Below are 26,992 nucleotides of genomic sequence, written 5' to 3' on the forward strand. Positions count from 1 at the left end.
AGATCCAGTATTATTTGCTATATGTGGGTCAAAGATACACCATTTAAATTTGTATTGCAGTTAATCATCTATCATAATTGGTAAAGTCAAAAATATACAATAATCATTCAAATCGATCACAAAATCATAAAACTAGCCGCAGAATTAACATTTTAATCATAAATATAAATACTGTTGCTCTAGATTTGTGTCTCAAACTTTGTGATTAATTGAGAGCACTTTACTATTCTTCTATTCTTCCATATCAAAATGGGAAGTTCACTTTTTTGTGTAAACTATCTTAGAGGGTGATTATCAGAGCTAATAAACAAACAGATTTAAATTCACATCTTTGGCTTTTTGACAATTCAGCAGGTGCATATGAAAATCATTCTTCGCAGCGGTGGATTTGTGTTGGGTATCAGAGAGTCAATGTAGGTGAGTTGGTAGATGTCCTAAGATGGCTTCAGCCTCAAGGGCTGCTCTGACCCTAATAGTGAGAAAAGAGAGACTGATGCTATTGTTGAGGGAGAGGCACAGTATGAAACAGTGTAGGGGGTCAGCTGAGGTAACTTTCAACAGCTTTTTGCAGACATGCATACAGGGGTACAGTATTTAATTGAAAAGCAAAATACTTGAAGTACTTATAGTTTTATCTCTGAATTTGTTAACTGCACTCACAAAAGCACACTCTACACTCATGTTGTCATTGTTGGTCTGGAGTTTGGAGCCTTGTGTTTGTAGAAAGATTAGAGGGATGTTACTGGTGCCTTCGCTTCTATAGCTGGGAGACAAGGCAAATATCCTAGACAAACAGATAAGAGGACATGATGACACTTTGTCATATGTGCTGTTCAGATTAGAATCCAGGGTGCAGCAACGAGACAGTCATATGACGACATGTTCCATTGTATAGGGGAAAATAATGACATGCTGCTGTCCTGCCAGACATACAGTAGGCATTATATCTGACTTGAACAAATACACTTGTCTTGCTTCTGTTTGTTTGTAAAACCTGACTAAGCCAACAGTACAAATGTGGAGCTGTACAGTGGAACAGCATTGAACATTGTGATGCTGCATTACTGTGTATGCAGAGTATGTACACAAACGCTTAGCTTGTCTTTAAACAAACCCAATTCTCTTGACACTCCTCAAGGTTCCTAGAGTTTGCGGCTGAAGTTGTCAGTAGTCATGAGGCACATGTATATCAAATCCCTGATGAACAAATGAAAGACAGTATTGAGGGGCGGCTGTGGCTCAGAAGATCAGCGCTTCGATTCCTGGCTCTCCCCTGAATGTGGCATGGTGTGAAGTGCTTTGAGTGGTCAGAGGACTAGAAAGGTGCTATATAAATGCAGTCAATTTACCATTTAGATGTAAAGTTTCAGCATAAAGTGCAGGCTGTTTATCAGATTAGTGTGTATAATAGGTTCGAGGTTCAATGGCTGTTTCTTTTTCTACCAGGCCCTGTTAGATTTATAGTTATTTTGTGTTAAATCATTCCTTTCAGTCTAGAATTTAATGTGTTTATTATCAGTCAGGTTACACAAATAACAGAACACTTGTTTTTTCAGGTTGTGTTATGATTGGGGTGAAAGGAGTCAACCTAATAGACCTTTTTCACGGCAGGCATTTTGACATGTCAAAGCAGGAAAATTACAGGCACAATTAATAACATGAGTGGCAGATAAATCCTACTCATTTTATTTCAATTTCATTCCTGCTGTATGGTAGCTACTTGATGGTTCACCAGTACGGCTTTTTGAACACAGGAATGAAACTGAGCCGTTGCTAATGTTACCAGTTTCACTTGTGCTTGTCCTGTCAAAATACCTGTTGTGCTGTTGGTGTAGATAACTTGCTCAGTCAAGGATAGTGAAAACAGGTGTGCATTGTTAGGTCATCTAAGCAGGGAGTGACAGGGCACTGTCAAGTTGTGAGAGGGAGGGTATAACTGTCACTTGTGTGCCTGTACTGGAGGTCATTTATAATGCCAATTGAAACAAAGAAATCTTACAGTAAATTAATGTTTTTTGGGTTGTTGTTAGTCTTAGTTGAAAGCTTTGTATTATTTAGCTCACCCTGTGCTTATCTGAACAGGTGGTACGTTCTAGCCAGGTGAGGCTGAGAATGTAAAAGTCAGTGTTCAGCAGTAGCAGCTTGCTGTGAGGCTGCAGGATTTATCTGTTGATTTTTTTTTCCCACCAGCTTTGAGTTGGGTTTCCTTGAACTGCCCAGGGTTTATTTTGTTCTTCTGTTTCATCAGTGTTTTTGATAATAAACACTAACTTTTATTTTTTTATTTTTGCTGTGGACACCTGCCAGCAGTGCTGCTTTTGTAAGCGAAGAGTGAGGGGGAAACATGTAAATGACTGATAGGCTGCTCTAAATCTCTGGTGAAAATAATCCCATTTCATCTTTTCTCAGAATAGACAGATGAGTCAGTGTAGGTAAAGTTCACCACTAAATAATCTTTTTTTTCCTGATTTGATATGTCACAGCCTGAGATAGAACAAGACTATGTTTGAAATACATTACTTAAATACTTAGAGGATGTACATGCAGTACTCCAGCATGCTCATGAGTGAAATGGAGTTTATGAGTCAGTGTTTATGCTTTTTTTATTAGACAGGAGATTAGTGAGAGATGAGAGATGCGGTATGAGATGGGAGATGCAACAAAGGATAATGTTTTGATTTAGAGACGCTAGCCTGTGGTGTGGAATTATTGGTGGCAAAATTGTCTGCTGCATGTTTGTTAATATCAAGCTACCCCTCTAGCCAAGTACTTTAAAGTCTGACATTTTGGAAAATATAGTTGTTATCATTAATACCCACAGTTGGACAAGAAAATAGACTTTAGTTTCATCCCTGTGCTCAGTACAGAGGTCCAAGAAAGGCATAGTTTAACAAAGACAAGAAGTGAGGAGAAACCCATTAAAAGTGGAAAAAACAGATCTAAGTTTTGGAGTTGTGCAGTTTTGGTCCTAAAGATATACAGTAAATCCATAATATACTTTGTATACAAAAATAAAGCAAAAATAATTGGTCCATCTTACATCTTATCTAAGACAAGTATTTTAAAGTCAAACCATACATGGTCAAACAATGAGCACCCGGGGAATCACTGTCAAGTTGCATGATGGAGATCGTGATATACATCACATCTTATCTTAAGCGCTAACTACAACCAGCTGTTTGAATCTGACACTGAGTGAAGAAACCATTTTTTCCCTGCTTCTGAGGCAGGAAAATACTGTTTTAGTACTTTTTATTAGCCATTGATGCAGTAGGTTTTTGTTCAGTTCCGCTGATAGACCACACTGTCCTGTTCCAGCTGTTATAAATCAGGTTTTAGAAGTGGAAACCTTTTGCCAAGTAGACTGAGTGTACAGTATGTACGGTATTGCATGTAATATTCTGGTTATCAGCCTTGGGAGGATCATATCTAATAGTACAGAAACATAAGTAATGAATAGGATATGGTCTTAATTTATTATTTCAGGCGATTATTTCTTTTAAGTCTTATTTTAATAATGTCAGTATTGGAACTGGTAACCCATAACTCTAAATTAAACTTTATTGTCTGGTTTATCAGAAAACATTTTGAAAATGAAACCCCTTTTGAACCTCTTGTTAATCTAGATATTGCTTCTGTGTTGGGCTTTTTTAAATCTGGAGATTCTCATTTCCCATAAGTGGACATTTTTGTGTAGCAGTATTATCCAAAACATGGGCTCAGAGGGTTTCAAATTTTAAATGTATTCATGATGACATATGTGACATGATAGCACCAACAACATCAGGTGATGGTTTGTGCTGTAAGATTAAATGAAGCGTAAAATCAGGCCTCATTAAAAACGCCTGTTTTCCCCCTTCAGTTTTCTGTGGTTTCACTTGATAATACAAAGCCGCAAATTATGTTATTTGTAACATTAGAGCTCTTTACTTAATACCTATTGTGTATTACAGTGAAGGAGAGCTTTGGTTATTATGGCAGCCACGTCAGATATGCCTCTTTGTGTGTTGCTCTCTTGTGTCCATTTGAGTGTGTCCCCAGTCAACCCCTCCACCGCTGGCTGACTGATGTAGCTGTAGCCTAATTTTAGTTTATGAGGTGTGGGACCGCTGGGTGTTACCCTAGCTGCCATTTTAGATGAGGAAGCTGGGAACAGTGTGCCTCACGGGGCTCCTATCTATCGTAATTATCTCATTGTCAGGGGTTGGACAGGGGGCTCGGACCTTACTCGCTTCCTTCTGCTTCCCTCAGCTCCTCACGTGCACACTCACACGTCCAGGAGCTCAGAGGCCCGATGTGCATACTGGCGTGGCCTTACAGAACCTCAGCGTGCCGAGCTGCTATTGGACAGATTTCATCCCACTGAGGAAAATGTTATCTAATGCATACTGTTGAGAGATCTAGGCTAATATCAGACAGGACAGCACAACCCAATTAGTCTAAATTAGATATGTGATTTTTTCCTATCTGAATCATTTTAAATCAGGTTTTGGAATATGTAACATGTCTGTCAGGTTTGGTTTAGTATTACTGAATGAAATTTGGATGGTGTGCTGCAGCCGATTTACAGTAGTTTGGGTTGTGTTATATGCGCTCTGTGTGGTCTCAGTTTTTGATCTGCACAGGAAGTGTGCATCTGTTTCATCGCCTTAACAGGATGTGTGTGTGTGTGTGTGTGTGTGTGTCTGCATTATGTACCGCTGGTAGTACACTCAAGATTGTAGAGGACTGGATTTGATGAAGTTTGCCACTCTTTGACATCACTATGTGTATCAACCTGGCCTGGCTGCTATACCTCCTGTAGCTCTGTGACATATAACAAACTGCACTTTTGGGTCAGGGCCCATAATGAGCTAAACAGAACACTATATGAAAGGACTATCCATGTTTTTTTTTTCTAGTATTCTGTTGGGTTCACCTCCCATGTCAAGGGTAATTACATCTTTTAATGAACCCTCATGTACGAGTGAGATCAGTTCTGATTAGCTGCTGTATAATTGTGCGCTCTTACCGAATCACTCTGCGTTTTCATAATGACAGCCCACAGACATCTAAAAAACGTGGCTTCAGCTGCATTTGTCATGCCGGGGGTGGACAGTAGCCCACCCAGCCAGGAGTGCTCTGCAGCCTCTGTTGATGTTGTCTGTGATCTGTGTTCCCCACATCAAAAGCAGACATTCCCCCCTGGTACTCACCGCCCCGAGCCCCAGCCTCTCCAGCCCGCCTCTGTCACACACAGCTGTTTCACTCGTCCATCTCTCCCTGCCCAAAACTGTTCTGTTTTATCTCTACGCTTCTCATGTTGCTCTCTCCTCATCTCTCATCTCTCTGTCACATCTCTCCCTGTCCCTCACCTCTTCCTACCTCTCACTGACTTTATATCTATCTCTTACTTTTAGTTCACTGCTTTTTCTTTTCCCTTAAGCCCATTCATTTTTCCTCTCTGTCTATCCTCCCATCTTTCTCTAACACTTACTCTGTTTATCCCCATTTCTTTCTCTTTCTGTTCTGCTCGTCCTCCAGCTCCCTCTTTGTAGTCTAAGCCATCAACATCCAGTTCCCTTTTATTTATCCCTGGGAGGAAAATGGGTGGTTTCTGCATGGAATGTGGCACTTTTATCTCTGCAATATCTGCAGGGTGCTTACACACACAAAGAAATGTGCGTACATTTGTTAAACACACTGCTAAAAGTTGTGGCGAAGATATCAAAGATAAATTGCACCTTCAGAAGTATTATAAGACAAAATAGCAGACACGCCAATCAGATTGAAAGTGTCTGTATGCATTTATTATCATGAAGGAATCTTAGAGTAGCCGTATAGGCTGAAAGACCTCCAAATCAAAATCATATCACACCTCAGAGTATTCCCATAATGACTTAATAGCGGCTGAGCTCTTAGACTATACATAGTGTGTCACATTCTCAAGTGTGCTTCTCCCTCTCAGTTTTGCTTGACACATTTGAGGCTGACGTAAAGGGAGCCTATATTTTGGTGGGTGGTGTCATCAACAAGATTATAGTTTCCTGTCAGGACCCCCTCCTCTCCTTACCCTGAGCTGGATGTCTTACGTGATGATACATGTGCACGTGTGTCACATGAATCGAGCCTGACTGAGTTTTTATATTTGAAGTGGAGTACAGTGCACATCCAGACTGTTTTAGGCCAAGTGCAAGATAAAAGTAGGCTTAATGGAAAATTCCACCCTCAGATACTCTTTAACTGTCAGATATGCTCAACCTGTGTTGTTCAGTCCCACCCAGGGGTTTTCCTGTGATGATGTGGTGCACCTACGTTCCCTCAACCCGCCTCGTCTACTTACACTTAACTACTTGTGTTGTATGTCTTACAGCTCCGATGCATTCTGGTGTAATGAGGCTACCGGTGGAGAAACTGTGTCTTTCACAGTAAATTGCTCCAGTTGTTACTAACACAACAGTTTTCTAGGGTTGGCTTTCTTTCAAGCACCAGTAGGAAAATATATCTGCACTCTGTATTGCAACTTAACACCACAGCACTATCTGCCTTGTTTGTTAAAACAGAAATACCGTGCGGCTGAATAAGGTATTTGTTTGGAGAAGCTGTGGCGGAGGGTTGTCCTGAGATGCAAAATATTTGTTAAAACTTGTGCTTCTCTTTATCTGCTCAGTAACTGCATGATCTTTCTCTATGTCTTGTCACTAAATAGATCATTACAAATGTGTTTAAAATCACACTGCCTAAAGTAATAGGCAGTCTCTTTGTGCAGAGAGAGTCTGGAGAGATTAGATAAGTATGACTACTAAAAAATGTCAGACTTGAATAGTTACTGCAGTTTTAAAGTTGAATTGCAGAGTAGAGTATGTCTTGGTAAGTAACCATGTTCATACATTGCATATTTTGTACATGGAGCATACAGTCTCATACAGTGTATATGTTTCATTACCTGATGGTTTGGAAGTGTCATTCATATGGTTATCAAATATTAAAACATACACAATAACAACGTGAGAAACTGAAATCAGCACATGTGTAAAGATGTCAAATAAATGTAGAGCTGCAATGATTAGCAAACATTCAATGGTATCAGCTTCTCAAATATGATGATGTAATGTTTTTTTAAACGTTGTTATACGTGATAGAAAACTGATTAACTTGGTCAGATCAAACAAGACATTTGAACATATTACCTTGACTCTGAATAACTGGTATTTTTCCTATATTTTTTTTGGCATTTTACGTATAAAATGATTAATTGAAAAAACAATTAATAATGAAAATAATCACCTTAGATTAATGATAAATGAGCTATATGTTTAATTGCAATGCTTCGTGTAATGCTTACTGAAGTGCTTTTGTTGAAGTGAAACTAATGTGTTACATAATAACATAATAGCTACGCCTACATTTCTTCCCTGTATGCACCGCAGTGGTTCTCAACCTTTCTGGTGTCAAAGATCGCCACATTGATACACACTGGACCTGTATTAGATTAGCTGTAGTCTGAGGGATCCCCGTCTGATAAGATTTAGTTATTCCATAACTGCTAATACTGCAAAGAATAACAGTGAAGATAGTGAAACTAATGAACAGAATAGTCATTCTTATACATTCTCTCATTGGGCAAACTAGTCAATGAAATAACAGTGAAATTCAAATATTCCCCATTTTTCTGGGGACCCCCCTGGGACCCCTTCAAGGATCCCCGACCCCAAGAACCGCTGCTGTATACATTACCACTTTTTCACATATATATCTCTTTTTCATATATATCTCCTTTACATTTTACATGAAGCAATTACTGTGGATGCAGACAGTTGTTGGCTGAAGGGGACTTTTGCGACCTGTTAATTACTCAATTTTCTGTATTTATTCCCCTTAATGAAAAGAAAACTATTATTACTATTATAACATATTACTTGTGGTGTATTAAACCATTTAACGGTTGTCAGATTCCTATTCTGGATGTGTTGTGGGCTTTGGTAATGTAAACACACCCTGACAACCTCACCGACTACAGTATCTGCTCTCACCCTTTTTATTGTATGTGTTTAACCCCACAATACTCCAGCACATCAGGTCTTACATGTTACTCTATTTCGTTATCTCATTACTCTTTCACAGCAGAGGATATTTTTGGATGGGCCCCTGGAGGGCCACGTACAGTAGCTGTGCTCAGTGAATTCAGCATCTCTTTATGACAACAGGAAAGAGGAAGACAAATATGAATGTTCACATAACCAGCGTCCACCACTAGCCTTTGCACCTCTTTGTTAAAGATATTTGACTGATTATCTCTTTCTCTCTGTTTGCCTCTCTTTCTCTTGCTCTTTCTATTTTATTTGTGTCTCAGGTTTGTGAGCAGCCATGACAAAATCCTACGAGTTCAACTGGCAGAAGCACCTGCCTGAGTACATGCAGGAGGGTCGCTTCTTTGACCGGTTTGATGAGGTAAAAATTGCATATTTCTCTATGATATTTATGTTTATGAGGTTCTTACCATTTTAATGAAAATATATCAGGCTCTGACTGTAAAAATAAACAGCCTCGTAACCCTTTTATGCAAGATTCATGACTGATTACATCATCACATGATGTTCTGATACATTTAAGATTTAAGTTTAATATCCTTGATGGTGTGTGAGGTCTATGTTACCAGCTATGAGATTGTCATTAACCTTGTTGATACTGACATAGATAATTTACTCTGTCCTATTATCATCCTTCACCTTAATGACCGTCCCCAGGTCAGTCATTAGTGTGGACAGACACACACACACACACACACACACACAACCACACACACACACACACGTGTAACAGAGCAGACGTGTCTCTTTTATAACCTGATACGTCAGTGTAGTAGTCAGAAGTCGAGCTGTAGGCAGTTCACATTGATCAGGCTCATTAAGAAGCTTTGGTGTGGCGACTGTTTGTCTGCAACGCATCTACTGAGGGTCTTAACCAGCGCACTGAAGAGATTATCTGTGTGTGTGATGTCAGTGATGGAGCCTGTTCTGTATTTTAACACAGACCATTAATCATTTACTTCATTGTTATGTATTGGTTTATTGTTAAGTACAAGTGGAGTTGAACAGTAAGATTGAAATTAGTAGAAAATGTGGGGAAATGCTATTTTAGAGAGTAAAGAGTAAATAAATGCAGATTCCAGTAGAGATCCTTCAGTGCTCACAGTGCAGTGTTGAAGTCAGTGTCATAATAACTAATAACTCCACTGAAAAATGGAAAATGATAACATTACATTTAAATGGTAAACAATAAGACGGATCAAAGCAACAACAACAAAATCCTTGAAAAGCTATAAACAGTGATAAGAATATAATTGAATAATATTGAATAATCACTGAGTTGTAGCCACAAGTGAATCCAATACCAATATAATTAGGAAAGATTCAGACATTAGTCAATAACATTAGTGTCACCAAATATTCATCTTGCTCAATGTGTGTCTTGTGTGTATCCGTATATATATGACCCTATGTGTATCTTCCTGTCTTTTTGCCCATGTTTCCTCTGACTAACTTAATCAGGACAGTTAGCTAGGACATTTGCCGAGAAGAGGCAAAGTGTGTCACACACACGCGCGCACACACTGACATGCACGCACCCTTGCACACACCAGGAAATCCCCTCAGTCCTCTCCATTTATATGGGCACAAGTGGGGGGAGGAGGATCCCTTTCAGCCAGAGAAGTAAACTTGAAATAGCGCAGGGAAAAGCATAGTCAAATCTGCAGCCATGTCAAAGTGGGCCGGCATGCTTCTGAAGATTGTCCTCAGTGTGTTGCTTCTGTGAATATGAGCTTGGCTTAGGCAGGATAGGGTTAGGACTTCGCATTTGTCAGTTGCATTAATTAAGCTTTTTGTCATAACTGATATTACTCTTCATTTTATCTGAGCAGCAAAGAGGAGAATCATTTAGATAATAGTCTATTGTCAAGTCTTTAATACTCTATATCTGTTTGTGTGTGAGTGTGAGTGAATCGCTGTCGCTCTGTTTCCTGGAAAATAGAAAGCCTGCAGGGGACATCTGCGTCGATTAGAACACATGCTGACATATGCCAAGTCCACCCACAGACATTCACATGCTCTTTATCAGTCCCTCTCATTCGGTCACTGACACACAAACACAGGCAAATATGCTCAACGGCATAGATTTTTTTTTTCCTACAAAACAATCTCCAGCAACTGAAACCCCATTGAGTGACAGATGGTAGAGACAGGTAATATGCATGTGTGTGTTTGTCTGTGTGCCTGATTGGAGTGTCTGTGTGCTTTTCAGGGAGCTTTACAAATGGACTTCTGTCACGAAATGGAGTCTCTGAGCGTACTATAAGATGTCTTTATCACCTCCCTCTCCTCAGATCAGTTTTATATTCCAGACATCCGATTAATAACTCCCTAATCCTGTTTAGTCTGCTTTTTTTCTTTACCTTCTTTGTTTAACTTCAACTCTGTACAACACAGTGGAGGAGGCTTTAAATGCCCATTTGTTATCATCCAATTATTCATCACTTTTGTCCAGGAGTGAGATATTTCAGATGACTTTCCCCCCACTTTGGCAAGTCCGGAGGCAGGAAGGTCAAAGGTGAAAGAGGCCATCAGTTATCAGTCATGCTACTAGCCAAATGGCCTCCCCTGTCTCTCTGTGTGTGTGTGTGTGTGTGTGTGTGTGTGTGTGTGTGTGTGTGTGTGTGTGTGTGTGTGTGTGTGTGTGTGTGTGTGTGTGTGTGTGTCTTAGTCGTTGTTTCACCGATTGGAAATCAATCACTTAAGGTGTGTCTGGTATTTGGTTTCCATGGGGACTGAGCAGCCTCATATTGACAGACAGTTGATGAAGGCAGAATTGTGAGACACTTAAAAGAGAGCAGATTAACACACATTTCTGTTGCTTATTCATTCTGTTTATTTTATAACATATAATCTAGTATTGGTAAATATTACTGTAACTCATACAAAGCTCAGTTACCAGTTGTTATACACTGAATTTGCTGATATATATACACAAGGGTACAGTGCCAAAAAATCATCCGTCATCCATTTAATACATTCACCTGCTAAATATAGCTGTGTTACCTCACTGTGAACAAAGCAGATCAGAAAAAAGTAATACTTAGAAGATGAGGTAATATAAGCCTATTAAGAATAGCAATATCATAAGAAAGTTACATTGTATAATACAATATTATAAATGGAAAAACAAAACAGTGTGAACACTTACAGCTAGATTGGGATGTAAGGTAAATAACTACATCATTATAATCACAAAAAAGTATGAAGTGAGAATTATTGCCTTTTCGTTTTTGCATTCAAAATCATTAATGAACTCTGTAGGGTTTCAGTCATTATCCGCAGAGCAACCAGCTGGTCAGAAGAGTCAGAGTGGCATGACATGAAATACTTCCTGTGTTTTCATTTCCCAGCCAATCTTGCTGCCTGTTAAATGCTCGAGGGCACATGTGCATGAGGGAGTGAGTGAGTGAGTGTGTGTTTGTGTGTGCCGCGTGTGTGTGTCTGTTTTATGTCCCTTGGATGATCATTCATGTCGATGTAAACAAAGGAGTGTTTGTGTGTGTTGTAATCTCCTCAATTAGCTCTCATTGAAGGTAGTTAATAAACAATAAATGGTCTGGTTATTTTTGTCGTAATGAATGGGACAAAAAAAAACACACACCCTCTCTCTCTTAGCTGCACTTGCCCAGGCACTTAGGAAATAGTGTACACATGTTGAGTTCTGCCACAACCAAAAGTATCTGTCCGTCCCTTTTTGCAGAGAGATATTTAGCTAATTGTTCTTTTGCATGTGGAAGAACGGAGTGTTCCCGTAAACCTTCGAGCTTTACAAGAACAAGTCATCTCATAGTGTAACAGTAGCCTGCTGTATGGTTTTAACAGGAAGGAGGCCTCATTTGGTACCGTCTCTTTCATAGAGTTTGTTTTACAATGTGCAACTGAAGCTTGCGTCAATCCTAATTGAGATGAAAGAGAGTCAAGCTTTTAACTGCAGTCTCTTATCTAAATGGAAGTAGTATTGTTCTGTTTTTTTTATGGTGGTTTGAAATGACAATGTAGAACAGTAAGAACAACCAAATAACAAGGCAGCTTATTCCTATTTGCAGCAGTGTATCTCACGGCAGCAACATCCTGAAATAATAAATTAAATGTGGGTATGTGCGAGTGTGTCACACTGTTCCCTATTCCTAATATTAGAGTTAGCGTGACCTAGCAGCCATCTCCTAATCTATTTTTTCTCACTTAGGTGTTGTTTTTGTCAGATGTGTGATTTGAGTGGAATTTTTTTTTAAACTTACAAACACATCCCACAGCTTCACGATCACAGCTTCTAGTGGCTGATTGAACTGAGTGAAAAATGTTTTGGTAAGATAAGCAGGCTAACGTTAGTAGATTTTCACTCCTGTCGAACTAGATAGGGGTCGCTGCGTGTTGCATACCAGCTGATAGATGGAGAACTGAAGTATGTGTGCTCAGTAGCCTCATAGTAGCTGAGTAAGCACACTTTTGGATCCCTCACAGATGTATACACACACACACACACACACACGCATCTCAGCCAGGGTTGTCCCCTGTCTCCGATGTACAGCGCTGTGTTATAGCCAGATGATTGCATTTAACAGCTCATGACGGTCACATTTATCTCACTCTGTGTTTGCTCTAACAATATGTTTCATCTCCTCTGCACACAACATGTGTGTGTACATACTGAATGTGTTTGCACATTCTTTGTGTGTTTTTGTGTTGTGTTTGTGTGTGTGTGTGTGTGTGTGCAGGCAGGTACATCTTAGGAAATGAATTAGTGCTTCGTCTGTCTGGTTGCGTAGACTCTGTGTAACTAACTTGTTGGCTGTTTAATGTCTTGCCATGTTAAATCAAATTGTGATTGATGAACCCTCTCCTCTTATTAAAAAAACAATTTTTCCCCTCTACAGGACCCGTACTTCTTTGAGCCCAACTGTCAGATGAAAGTGGACGAGTATGGCTTTTTCATCACATGGAAGAGTGAAGGAAAGGTACAACATCCACCTTTTTGTATATTCTCTATTCTGCTGAGTCTTCCCTGCAAAAAACCTAATCATGATCATTATTTTGCTTTAGGACAGAAGTCGGGTGACATGTTTATGAACACACCTATTCTGGACTGTGTTATTCTTTGTTGACATTGAATTTGAATAGAAACACTTCTTCCTATTTGCAACAGCAGCCCAAGGATAAGGATCTTTTTTTTACTACTCAAATAGTCCGGTGCTTAAAGCAAATAGTTCAACATTGTTTCAACACAAGGACAAAAGAGTGAATAAATTAATAAACAGCACCTGACCACCAAGTCATTTGAACAGAATGTATTTAATTTAAGAATAAGAGATATTTTAGGGAGGGAAAATTGAAGTCCAGCACCATCACACACATAAAATTAAATTAAATAAACAGTTACATAAGAAAATAGAAATGGTTGTTATTTTGCATAGTGCAGTAATGATATACGTATTATGTAATTAAATGAGAGACACAATGCACAAAGTGACCTGTGTGTTCCCCACCACTCCCTGTCTCCCTCTTCTCCTGCTTTCTCTCTGCATACTCCTCCTCTTTCACCCTCTCTCTCTTTCTGTCTGTGTATCTCTGCTGCAGGAAGGCCAGGTCCTCGAGTGTTCGCTCATTAACAGTATTCGCGTTGGTGCTGTCCCAAAGGTGAGACCTCAGAAAAGACCATTTCCTTGCCTCTGCTTCTCTGCCCCCTCCACCTTAACGTTTGCTCTATTGCTCTTTTAGTGTTAATCGTGGTAAAAATCTGGGGAGACTATCACGTCCTTAATCAGCCAAGGATTTAGTGACATATCCTATGGATTGACTGGCTGATATGGGACTCTCAGTTGAGTTCTCTCGATTGAGCTTCTCTTTCCAATACCAGATTCACCCAGGGCACTTCAAGAACATAAATATGTAATTTTTAACTCATCAATATTTACAAGCCTGGGTTGAGCTGCAGGTTGTATATCTGAAACGTATTTTTTGCAGCTCTGGCTTGTGCTTTTGACCCAGAGAGGAATAATATCTACTATGATGGTCTGTCAGAGCACCACTGGCTTAAGGACTTCACACATTGGGATCACAGGTATAAGACCTTCTGTCTCTGTCTGACTGATTTTTCCTAATCCTGTAATTGGAAACGATTGAGCCCCTCTGGGGGTCAGCTGAGGAACAAAAAACCCACCCATGTGTAAATCTGTACTCTAGGTTTACAAATGTGTACACACGGTTTATAAACTTTGCTCTTGGATTCATAATCCGTAACGGGTTTGTAAACCAAACTGTGCACACAGGTTTTGGATGGACAATGCTAAACTTGACCGCTTATTCACAGCTTCTCTTTGGAAGTTTCCGGTCCACCTTAAAAGTGGAGTGACGCCTGAAGATGGGGCAGTTCAGTCATTTTCAAGTTAATTCATGAACTGAAAAACATAAATAGGGGAATCATTGAATAAATCTTTCAATAAATTTTTCAATCAATCAATCTTTCATAGATTTACAATCCTAAATTTTGATCATTGTAACTGTAGCATTATTTTCTCATTGCCCTTACTCGTGGTAAACTGATTTTCAGTCCTTTTGCTATTTCTGCCTATATGCTGTGGTCCTACCTGCCCAGTATGAAAAAGCAAAAAGAAACCAATACTAAACAATATGTTGGCGGACACCACAGGGTATCATAATCCTGAGTTTTATTCACTTTTACTGCAGCATTTTTTTTTTTCTTATTGACTGAAGGTTCTTGTTCTCTGGAGACAAAAGTCGTTTGAGCGCATGGATTTCCAATTCATGCACACAGTTTACAAATCCATGGTGACGGATTATGAATTCAAGAGCACGGTTTATAAAGCGTGCACAAGGATTTGTAAACCAATAGTAAAGATTTACACTTTTCTTTTTCAGTGAGACTGTAGGAAACTGACCTTGAAATAGCCATGTGCACCAACTAGCTGCATTATTATGTATTGTATTTTTTCTAGCTGGCAACTAAACAGTTGATATCAGCCCATATGGAGCCAGATACACGATATGGTTTCTCTGTATATCAAATATTGATTATCACAGTTTAGCCTCAACAATGATACATTGTAGTTTTGGGCGTTGTGCAGACTAGATGAATCATCAAAGCTTTTATGGGAATACAAGTGTGGATGGATGCTCCTAATTAGGATGTAAACGTGCCAAGCCACTAAAAGTCAAAAGCCTGACGGGAAACACTGGTGTGTACACAGCCATTAGCAGGTTGCATATTGTTGACAGCAAGTGGTGATCTGTGTATCTGGTCCTCAGTGTGAACGTGTGTATGTACATGTGTAAAGGCACGTATACAGATACTGCAGGCAGATAGCAGCCTCTCCTGTTTGTTGAAACGCTGTATGCTGTTCTGCAAGTAGCAGACTAAGAACAAGTGATAGCAGGGCTTCTTCTCAGAGGCTAACATGGTTACCCAAGCCCCGAGAGCTGTTTCAGATAATCCAATGAACGAGAAAAGATGAATGTCATAGGATGATTGCTGGCTGAGGTTTTAAAACGACAGGGCCTGTTGCCTGTTGCTGTTAATTCAATCATATAACAAAAATACATTACTATCTTCCATGGTGACGATGGTGGCAGAGTGAAATTTGATTGAAAAGATGAGAGGGAGTAGTCGTGCTGACACTGAGAGAATGTTTTCATGGATTTTCTATTTTACCAGTTTAACAGGAGTGCAGTACAGCTCTTTGTTTTTTACATACATACTGCTGTTTTTCTGATTTAATGTAAAATTAGATCATGTCATTGATAGATTATTAGTGAAAGCAAGACCCTTTTTAGCAAAAGCCATGTAAAGTGTAGGTCCATCAAGAGGTGAAGCAGTAATAGGCTCAGCTTTATTCAGTTATTGAGTCACATTTGTAGCTCTAGTTAACTGGTCACATCAAGAATAATCCACAGGGAAATTTGATCTTATATGATTGGATTGGTTAAGACATTGTGTCAAGCATTTGAACATTATGATGTTCCCAAGAATTGTATTCCTGAGTGTGATTTTTATCATAGTGCTCAATTACAGATAGCTTTCTTACTTCATTTTTTTGTTATTATATTTTGGTTGTTAACTTGGTCGGATGACATTGAAAAGGTGTTATAAATTATTTAGTTTTTCAGTCTGAAACATTTGCCTAATCTGATACTGTGACCTTTGATATTATGAAGGGTCTCATAAGAGTGTGTGTAGGTCCTCTGTAGGCAGGCATCAACATTAAAACCCACCAGTGACTTTAGAGACAACAAATCATATTTCAGTGTCAAAGAACTTGGATTTACAGCAGTCCTGTCCCACATCATTGAAGCATGTTGTCAACAATATGGCTTAACCAAAAAACTGCATGTGCTTTACTCACCTCGCATAACTCCAGTTAACATTAACATTAGCTAATCCTTTTAAAATTTCAATTCATGTAAGTTACATAATGTTACACACCACTTGACAACGGTGCAGATCTCATTCACAGTCATTTCCTCTAACCTTCTCCAACCTGCTTCTGTTAAGTGGTGTCTGAAGTACTGCTTTCCAGTACTGTACTCAACCAAATCTGGATTCAGTGGAACTTTTGGATGATCTGTCACATCATTGGGATGAGTGATGGCAACTAAGATTTAATTCCTTCTTTCATGATGGATATCAAGTATGACCCTCTGTAGCTGACATGGAGCTTAAAGTCTCCCAAGAATAATATGTACACTATATCATACTTTACAAAATCCTATGGCTTCCCCACAACAGCAATAAACGTTAAAGTCCCTCTCTCTTTTCCCATTGTGTTTTCTTGTCAGCGACTATTTACTATAACAATACAAGAGTAAGAGATTAGAACCTCCCCTTAGCTTTTCTCCACATTTCCCCTAATCTAGGTTTCTGAAATGATTTGACAGCCAAACATATTCTCAAATTGTCCTCCTCCCTTTTGTCACTTTGCTTACTAACACTCTTCTCTTTCTCAGGACCCCAAAATCTTGTCATCGTTCGAGGCCATTGGAAAAACGGAGGCAGACTTAGAGGGCTGCATCATCTGCATCTGCAGCGGCACAGACCTGGTCAACCTCAACTTCATGTTCATGGTGGCGGAGAACCCAGACACAGCCAGGGTAAAGACATGCATGCACCAAGCTAGCTTTATCCACAGCTCAGTGCTTTGGCTCTGCACTTCTGACTGAAGATGACAAATGGTGCAACGATTCGCTGTAGATGGAGTTGAGACCTTTGAGATTAAATTTGATCATTTTTCATGTCAGTGCAAAATTTAAAGGCGGTGCAGCTTTTATCCAAATAGCACTGCAGCGAGCACTATTTCCTATCGTCCCTATATTTCAACAGGGATAAATATAACTTTGTGTTGTATATTTATATCCATTTTGTTGATACTCTCAATATCATGGTGGCTTATCACAGCCCCAAGAAGCAGTCCAGACAAGCATTTAGATGTATGTCCATGATGGTCAGAAGACCAATTTGGTCTGAAAGCAAAGTCAGTGTAAACTCTGCTTGATTTATTGAACATTTCCACAATATATACAAGCTAAAAGAACACCCAGACACAGCAAATATCTAATTCAGAAACTAAGCAAATTGCCAGGTGAATGGTTCATATGCCAACTCCTACACGAGGCAGATTTGGCCCTAGTTCACTCTGATAAATAGACACATTTTGAATGACTCATTTTCCCTGTCTTATCCCATCTCTATCTCCTTGTATCCCTCCTGCTCTCCTGCTTTTGCAGCTATTTTCTTTTCCTTTTGTCTTGCTCCCAGTCTGTCTGTCTCTCTCTCTCTTTCTCCCTCCCGTAGCTCTCCCCATGTTATGCTGCCCACTCATCTAGAAAAAAGCTCTGTGAGAAGTTTAACTGTCTTATTAAGGAGAGAAACACCTCTGTAGCTTTCACCTTATCGATCTCACACTCTCTCTTACTCATTCAATTCTGTGTTTCTGTTATGGGCTCAGAGAGATGACACTCCCTCGTCTGTCTCTGCGGCACTCTCTTTTAATCAGTCGACGTTACAATTGCTGACCCCTGCTGGCAAACGTGCACTGTCAGTTATGACATAATGTTCAACCAAAAATTAAAAGATTAAACCTCATGTTGGTTCATGGGTAAAGCTGATGATGGTTCTTTTTTATCATCAAATTCATTTGAAATGATCAAAACCAATATTATGTTGATCTGTCTCTCAGTACTCTCCAACGTCCCAGCCAGTCAGTTGCATTCCACATCCCTGTCTTTCCTGCAAAACAACGGGTCATAAATGTATAGTGTCATGTCTCAGCACACTTGTGGCATGGGTCTATGGTTGGCATTGTCAGGCTGAAACATCTCAGCAACTGTTGGATGGATTGCCATATAATGTGGTACAGATATCAGTGGTCCCAAGAAGATGAATCCTAATGACTTTGGTGGACTTATTATTTAGTTTATTTTCATCTCATTTGTCATTGAAATAACATTCCCATTAGCCTCAGCTGTACTTTGTTGTCAGTGCTAATTAGCAAATGTTGGACGCTAACAAACTAAACTAACATGGTGAACATTATACCTGCTCAACATCAGAATGCTAGCATTGTCATTGTGAGTATGTTAGCATTAATCAAAGCACCACTGTCCCTAAGTACAACACTAAAATAACGTCCTCCAAATGCCTAGCAGTATAGTTTTGAAGAAACATTAGTCAAAGAGTATTTCATAGTGCATATGTTGGGAATTGTTTTCATCTGAGGATTAATACATATTTGGTGTGTGTTGGGTTGCCTAATGAAGGATTATGTCAGTCAGAGCAGCAGTGTGGTTCAGTGATGTTTTTTTAACAGTTTTTGGGCAACAATTGAGGCCTAAAGCTCAGAGGAATAAACTATGTCTGGCTTTGATTACTACTTGTTAGTAGGATATATTCATTGTTGGTTTCGGTATTTTCATGGGATTTGTTGATGATAAGAGAAATATAAAATGTTTCTAGCTTTTTCCTTAAACCTTTAGCCAAATATTTGGATAAGTGAGTTTAAGATTACAGGCTGCTTCAAGGCAAAAAGAAAACTGCGAAAGTCAGTTATCTTCTATTAAGTGACAAATCGAGTGTGGCCCAAAGGTGTGGCAGTAATTGAAAGACACAAAGGGAAAGGAAGAAAAAGCACTTTGGCAACTTAAAGTGAGATAATTTTCTCAGCCTTAGGGTTTTCTGTCAGAGCGCAGTCGATCCAGAATAAATAACATACAAATAGGTTTTGATACAAGAAAGTGAAGGATGAAGTATTTTTCAAGCAGAGAAATGTAAAAATGAAGCCCACCAGCGGTGACGTGACACTAGAATGAAATTCACAGCACACTTCTAGACTTGATTAAAGTATTTTTATGTGTATTTAAAGATGTCATTTCTTCACGCAAAAGAATTTCACAATCAGTTACAAACAAAACTGAAATCCATGTATGTTTTGTGCCAGTACAGATCTGTCATTTGGCACCACAGTGTTAGTGTTTATGTATTTCCCATGAGAGGGTGTTTTTGTGATGATGGGTGTTACAAATGATGTTTGCGCTCCGCAGCACTTACTGCCACAGGGCTGCCAATGATATTCATACAACAGCCTTCAGCAGGGAAGCCTGATGGTTCAAGCACAAATACACATGAACGTACACACACACACACACATACACACACACACACACACACACACACACACACACACACACACACAGTCAGATCCAGGTACACAGTGTCATCCCCCACAGTTTAAAACACATTTATTTTTCCTATTTCTGTCCTCCTACTTCCCTCTAACACACCTCCTACTTCCCTCTAACACACACACACACACACACACACACACACATACAAACACACACACACACACACACACACACACACACACACACACACACACACACACACACACACACACACACCATGACACCATCACCACCTCCCAGCATGCAGGTGGCCCTAAGTAGCAGACCTCGGGAGATGACAGAGTTATTCACATCAGCAGGCCAACGTTCACACAACACACACACACACACACACACACACACACACACACACACACACACACACACACACACACACAGTTTCACGGACACCACATGCCCAAACAGACTACCCCCGCCGCACCCGTTATCTCGCTTAATGTTTTTATAATGATGTCTGTAATAATTTGAGGCAGAATTGGAGGAGAGACAGAAGACAGAAAGGAAGACAGAGGGGGTCAAAACATTTTCAGAGTATCGTCTTGCGTGACGTTTCTGTCAATGCAGTTGCAAGCGTATTTGTGTGAAGTTACAAGGCCCTTCTCCAGCTCTTTGTTTACTGTCACTGCTTGTAGCCCTGCAACAACTCACTGTTTATCACTGTGTGTATATTGTGTATATGTGCTTGTGTTCCTAATCGCCCCGTCCAGTCAAAGCACTGGCCCGTGTGTGTGTTTGTGTGAATTAAGAGGCAATTAATTTGCTTGTGTTCATTTCCCCAAAGGCACTGGCCTCTAAACACATTGCACACTCTGGATACTCTCTTAACTGTTGTGTATGTGTGAGTTTTTGCTGTTTAGTGTGTCTTAGAGGTTGGGAGTGTGTATATGGGTGTGTGTGTGTGTGTGTCCTGAATACTTGTGCTTATTTATTTTGCAGAAGTGGATCGAGGGTTTGAGGTCAGTGATTCACAACTTTAAGGCCAACAATGTCTGTCCAATGACCTGCCTCAAGAAGCAGTGAGTACATTTTGAAGCACACACCCAAAAACAAACTTTTGTTTTGCTTTCCTCAAAAATCTGCCCCATCAACATTATCTTGAAGGTCCATCTCTAATCTGTGTATTTTTCTTTCCCTCTCTCATTTAGTTGGATGAGAATGTGCTTCCTGACTAATGTTAATGGGAAGATTCCTGTGAGAGGGTAAGAGTGAATTTTTTAGATATTTTGCCAACCAATGTTTCCTTCTCTGCCAGAACCCTTCGTTCTAGTATAATTCACTCAATTTTGCTCTCTCACCTATCCTTGATCTTTCCCTCCTTCTCATTTATAGCATTACAAGGACATTTGCATCAGGGAAGACAGAGAAGGGGATCTTTCAAGCTCTGAAGGATCTGGGTCTTCCTAGTGGAAAGGTCAGATGACAATGTGGACTGTCGTGGTCAGATTCATCAATCCATTCGTTAGTATTAAAGCTTTAAATCTATGACTCTAATCTTAATGTTTGGCGGTGCTGTTTCCACAGAATGACGAGATTGAACACTCAGACTTCACCTTTGACATTTTCTACGCACTCACACAGAAGATCTGCCCTCGCACAGACATAGAGGAACTCTTCAAGAATATGTGATTATCCTTTTTTATTATTATTTTTAACCTGCCTGCACTTTCCTTTGTAAATGTTATGTTCACTGATTTTTTTCTACCTCAAAAATAATAATAGAAAATTTAAAATCCTACAAGCAAACAACTTACAAGTACCCTTGCACTGCATTGTACTCCTGTTATCTTGTGCCTAAACCGAACAATGATATTCACTGTTAAAATATTCCCCCAAGTGTGAGCTACTGCATCTTGTTGGAAATAATCAGGACAAATGTTTCTGCGCCTGCTGCACTAACGATGTCTGGACAGCCTAACCTGCTTCTACAGTTCAACATTAATTATGTTCTACCTAATGACAACATTAAAAAAAAAAAAAGTTTTACCCAGACTGACCATTAACATGTTATTACTAAAAGTGTAACATTGAAGTATGATCCCCCTTCAAGACAGCTGTTCTGCTTTCTAATTTTAACTGAATGAATGTGAGGGTGTCTATTTTAAGAAGCATAACATTTTGTTGTTTTTTTTTTCTAATTAATTCCTTTGCAGCAATGGGAGCAAAACTGATTATTTAACTGTAGACCAGTTAGTCAGCTTTCTGAATGAAGTAAGCTCTTTATCATTCGTTAACTTCTCTGTGTATTTGGCTTACGCGTACCTCTCTCTGCAACTCCCCTGACTCCCCCCTCCCCACCTCGTCCTGGTCTGGGTAGAAGTTGCCCTCCGGCTTGGACTGCACATCAGCCAACCCCTCATTTAAACTCTATTAAGGAGAAGCAAAAATGTTTAACTTCCAGCCAGCCTACAAGGTCAACTTCATCCAGCTCCCCTATTCTGCATGCCCACACTCATCCCCATTCCCCATATTCCCCCTACTGTGGCTTGCCTCCCTGTGTCTGATTGGTGTTGCCATGGCAACGGGAGGGTAGAGGTTTCCGTCCTGTTGCTTCCTGCTCAGCTCATTTTGTTTCCTGCTGTCTGTGTCTGTGTTCTGTGGCCGTTCTCTTCTGTGTGGCTGCATACCTGCTTAGTCCCTCCACTGTGCAGTCGCGTGTCTGCTGTATCACGCTCTGGACCCGCTCATGCAGCCAAAGCTTTGGTTAGACTAATTCCCACCTGGTTTACTGAGTGGGCAGTTGTATTAGGATGTTTTGATGCTGCTGTGTTGTTAAAGTTGAACTGCCTCAAATCCCTTCAACATGCTCCAGCCTTTTGAGCAAACACTTAACCACTGCACCTATTCGTGTGGCTCACATTTTAATGTGAACATCTTGTAGTGAAATGTAGTTTTTGGTACATACTATTAAGACCCAAGTGCTACAATAATGAATCTAGTGAAAGCACCCATATTGCACATATGTATTATTCTACATATGTATGAATAATTAAATGAAAATTCTTTAAATGAGCCGTTGGTACTTTGTCCTATGTTGCATTGAGTCGGACTTTGTGCTGTGTGTCAGTGCTTGATGATGTTTTTGTACGTTATCTGTGGATTGGCGATCCTGTATGTGCAGACAATACGTGTGTATAACTGTGCATGTGTGTTGCTCCTCAGAACCAGCGCGATCCTAGGTTAAATGAGATCCTGTTCCCGTTCTACGACCCCAAGAGAGCCATGCAGATCATCGAGAAATATGAGAGAGATGATGAGCTGAAGAAGAAAGGTAAAAGACAGGCTTGGAGGGAAGCAGGACGCAGGGAGATATTTTAGGTTACGCTGCCATCTGCCTGTGTGACTTTAAAACTACAGCATCTGCCTTACTTTTCGGGATAGACCAATAATAAAATGTTAATAAATTCACTTAGAGAGCCAAAGAAAGTGGTTTAATCTCAAAAATCTATTTAACATTTTTTGACACAATAGCAACCTCAGTGCAAAGGGATCTGCCATAATCTGATTTTCAAAATTCTATGAATTCAATTATTAGACATATATATATTATTTTGACAAACTTAGCAAGAACATTGGTCAAATACTCAATATTTACTTTCATGTTATTTGTCAGTTTTTAAATAAGTGATAAAAATCCATAGTCACTATATAAACACAAATGGTACATGAAGGGGATATAATGTAAGCAGTCCAATTTAAAAGGCAGCATTTCTTGGAAAAGTGATAAATATATCCAGAATGATTTTTAATTAATAAATACAAAAGATATAGATCTAACTATATCAATGTTTTAATATTAAGACTTTCAGTAATACACAGTAAATGGCCTTTTTCATTTTATGACGCTATGTTAGTAGTAATAGACATTGATGTTTACCCTCAGTCTAACTAACTTCCTCTTCCAATCTTCTCCAGGTTTTATGTCCAGCGATGGTTTCTGCCGGTACCTGATGTCAGACGAGAACGCTCCAGTGTTCTTGGACCGGCTGGAACTGTACCAGGAGATGGACCAGTCACTGGCCCACTATTTCATCAGCTCCTCCCACAACACTTACCTAACAGGCCGACAGTTTGGAGGGAAGTCCTCTGTGGAGATGTACCGACAGGTCCTGCTGTCTGGATGCAGGTACTTAAGTGTGTTGAGGTCTGTGAGGATGATGGATGTACTGCATTACTGTATGTGTGAAGGTGTCGAGGCACACAGGTAACACTCTCACATGAACGCACACTTTGATGCAAATACACCCTGTTACTTACATTGCAAAGATAAACAACGCACAGTGATATTTAACATGTGCTTTATATTACATGTACATCATTAGTGGATGCCTCCATGAACAGTTTCTGTGCACTCTAGTTAGGTTTCTCTTTGCTTTCCTTCCCGTCAGATGTGTGGAGCTGGACTGCTGGGACGGAAAAGGAGAGGACCAGGAGCCCATCATCACTCATGGCAAGGCCATGTGCACAGACATCCTGTTCAAGGTGAACACAAGACACACACAGCAGTACCATACAGTGCTGCTCTGCTCACTGCAACTTTAGTTTTTCGGCTGCCTCAATATAATCTCATGATGTATGCCTGCCCCCTTGTGTTAAGAGTATGATATTGCATCTATCATGACTTCATCTTTGTCCTCTTATCCCCCTTTCACATTTTCCATCTTGTTTTTCTTCTTCTTCCTCCTCCAACAGGATGTTATCCAAGCCATTAAGGAAACAGCATTTGTCACATCAGAATACCCTGTCATATTGTCCTTCGAAAACCATTGCAGGTACTGTAGATTTACAATCAGTAATAAGGTTGTTACTGCATATGGATTTTGTTTTTGTAAATAGCTTAGTTGCATTATTTTGTAAAGATACATTACATGAACTCAATGCACTCTGTACATGTTTTTGTGTATTACCAGTAAACCACAACAGTACAAGATGGCCAAGTATTGTGAGGAGATCTTTGGTGACTTTCTCCTCAAACAGCATCTGGAGAACTACCCGGTGAATACTCCCCTCCTGATCCACAGTGCCTCTCAGAGTTTATTACAATTTAATGATAGTCTTTCCATATTTAAATGTGTAATTATTTTCTTTGACAGATTGAAACTGGGCGCTCGTTACCCTCTCCAAACGAGCTCAAACGTAAAATCCTCATCAAAAACAAACGCTTGAAACCTGAAGTTGAACAAAGTAAGTACAAAACTCAGCCTGTCAAATGGTTTAATCTGTTTGTCTGATTATGTTTTCTTAGTAGAAGCCATCTTGTGTTTAATGTGTGTGTATGTGTGTGTCTGTGTGATACAGAGCAGCTAGAAGCCTTTAAGAAACACATGGAGGCAGGAGAGACCAACACACCTGCCATCATTATGGGAGAGGAGAATGAAGAAGACACAGAGAATGGTCAGCTAACTGTCTGTATGTTTGCATGTGTGAAATGATAATTATAAGGACTTAAGAACTTGACCCGGCTGAGTTTCTCACATAATTGCATAAATAGGACACAAGTACTATAAGGAAAATTTGTTGTATTCCAACAACAATCAAAAATCTGAATGTTCACAAAAACACAAGTTGTTCTCCGCTCGCTGGAAAATAAACACTGAATGCATCAAGTCATAAAATATTTTTAATATTTGGGGAAGATGTGTGCTTCAACATTCATTTTTCTGTTTGTGTGTTTGCGTGTAGGAGAAAAAGAAGCCGAAGAAAAGGATTTGAATTCGGAGGCCCCCAGCAGTCTGTCAGAGACCAGTGAGAAAGAGGCCAACAGTGTTTCCCAGAGTAACGCTGTCAGCTCGAAAAAAGTGGAAGATCGCAGCAACAGTATCAAGAAGGTGGGCTGGCTTCTGAAAATACCAAAATGAACTATTTAAGATTGCCAGAAGCAGTAAAAATGAGAAATGTTGTCAGAACATTAAATGGATGCTTCCTTCTGTAACTTAAACATAGCTTTAGAACAAATAGATGGCACTACAAACCAAAGATGTTGGTGCTTCTTATTGCAGGCAAGAAACAGCTGATGTTATGAGCAGTGTTGTGTCCTCTCTGTATGACACTTCTTTTTAATTATTATTAACTAATTCAATAAGTCACTGTTATTTAAGAAGTAAAGTTCTGATATTGAGAATGAATGCTTGATCTAACATTTTCTGTGTGTATGTGTTTCCAGGTGCCTGACGATGAAGTGACAGAAATGTCTGAAGCCACAGAAGCAACAGATGCCACAGATATCTCAGAAGCATCTGACCTAGAAACCAAAAAGGCAAGCACACACCTGTCCCCTCTCACCCTCTCTCTCTCACACACACACACGTATAATCCAGTTTATATACATAATTAGGTGTGAGATGTGCTGTAAGTATGTTTGTACCTGTGCTGTGCAGGAAGAGCCAGAAGACTCTGAAGAGGCTCTGATAGCTCAGTACACCTATGTAGGAGCCACCACTAACATCCACCCATACCTGTCAGCCATGGTCAACTACGCACAGCCTGTCAAGTTCCAGAGTTTTGATGTGGCGGAGGGTGAGCTTTGAGTTCCTTGTGTATTTTGTTCATGAATGCATAGGATATTTGGGATTGACCTAACATATTTATTCCTTATTTCAAATATTAATTTTGAATATTAATGTATTCCTCAATATAAAATAAACACTTGGATAAATGCCATCAAAGTAAAAATATTAAAATATCTAGAGAACTTTCCATTTGTTACATGTACTCACATCAACTCCTCCTGACAGTCTTATTTATTCATTTTCTTTCAGAGAGGAACATCCACCATAACATGTCATCTTTCAACGAGTCTGTTGGTCTGGGCTATCTGAAGACTAATGCCATCGAGTTTGTCAAGTATCCTTTGGGCTTCGACCAACTCAAAGTCAATCATTGCCTTCCTCAAATGAATATAATAGGGAATTAACGAATGGGGGGGAATTATTTTAGCATCGATTTCATCACACATCTATCAGCAAATTTTCATTTTAATGAAAAATCCAACATAACTGAAAGTGTCAGTGCTACCATGCTGATAAACTGTAATCTTGATGCATTATTTCACAAGGGAAACACCTAACAAATTATGATCCCCACTACTGTGATTTCCACTATTTTTTATTGAGCACATTACATTAATGAGTGAAGCTATGTTTGAGTTTAAATTTAACAGATTGAGGTCACCTAAATGAGAGCTGAATGGTGGGTCAGAACGGATGTTTTTCAGACATATTTGTTTCCACTCT

At 39.6% G+C, this 26,992-nt stretch overlaps 1 protein-coding gene across 1 annotated transcript in view; it reads left to right on the top strand.

The window, feature by feature from the left end:
• The window catches only part of LOC133997515 (1-phosphatidylinositol 4,5-bisphosphate phosphodiesterase beta-4-like), a 67,480-nt gene that overhangs the window by 27,556 nt on the left and 12,932 nt on the right, over nucleotides 1-26,992 (top strand). Inside the window, exons 4-23 of the mRNA XM_062437125.1 lie at nucleotides 8,333-8,430; nucleotides 12,947-13,027; nucleotides 13,647-13,706; nucleotides 17,031-17,174; nucleotides 20,700-20,779; nucleotides 20,909-20,962; nucleotides 21,093-21,174; nucleotides 21,285-21,385; nucleotides 21,914-21,971; nucleotides 22,923-23,031; nucleotides 23,676-23,886; nucleotides 24,149-24,242; nucleotides 24,453-24,532; nucleotides 24,671-24,755; nucleotides 24,854-24,944; nucleotides 25,059-25,154; nucleotides 25,443-25,588; nucleotides 25,924-26,016; nucleotides 26,138-26,276; nucleotides 26,519-26,603. Coding sequence (XP_062293109.1) covers nucleotides 8,347-8,430; nucleotides 12,947-13,027; nucleotides 13,647-13,706; nucleotides 17,031-17,174; nucleotides 20,700-20,779; nucleotides 20,909-20,962; nucleotides 21,093-21,174; nucleotides 21,285-21,385; nucleotides 21,914-21,971; nucleotides 22,923-23,031; nucleotides 23,676-23,886; nucleotides 24,149-24,242; nucleotides 24,453-24,532; nucleotides 24,671-24,755; nucleotides 24,854-24,944; nucleotides 25,059-25,154; nucleotides 25,443-25,588; nucleotides 25,924-26,016; nucleotides 26,138-26,276; nucleotides 26,519-26,603 — 1,973 coding nt within the window. The 5' untranslated portion in view covers nucleotides 8,333-8,346. The remainder of the gene's footprint in view (nucleotides 1-8,332; nucleotides 8,431-12,946; nucleotides 13,028-13,646; nucleotides 13,707-17,030; nucleotides 17,175-20,699; nucleotides 20,780-20,908; nucleotides 20,963-21,092; nucleotides 21,175-21,284; nucleotides 21,386-21,913; nucleotides 21,972-22,922; nucleotides 23,032-23,675; nucleotides 23,887-24,148; nucleotides 24,243-24,452; nucleotides 24,533-24,670; nucleotides 24,756-24,853; nucleotides 24,945-25,058; nucleotides 25,155-25,442; nucleotides 25,589-25,923; nucleotides 26,017-26,137; nucleotides 26,277-26,518; nucleotides 26,604-26,992) is intronic.

The sequence above is a fragment of the Scomber scombrus genome, chromosome 17 (assembly GCF_963691925.1).
Source record: "Scomber scombrus chromosome 17, fScoSco1.1, whole genome shotgun sequence".
Taxonomy (NCBI): Eukaryota; Metazoa; Chordata; class Actinopteri; order Scombriformes; family Scombridae; genus Scomber; species Scomber scombrus.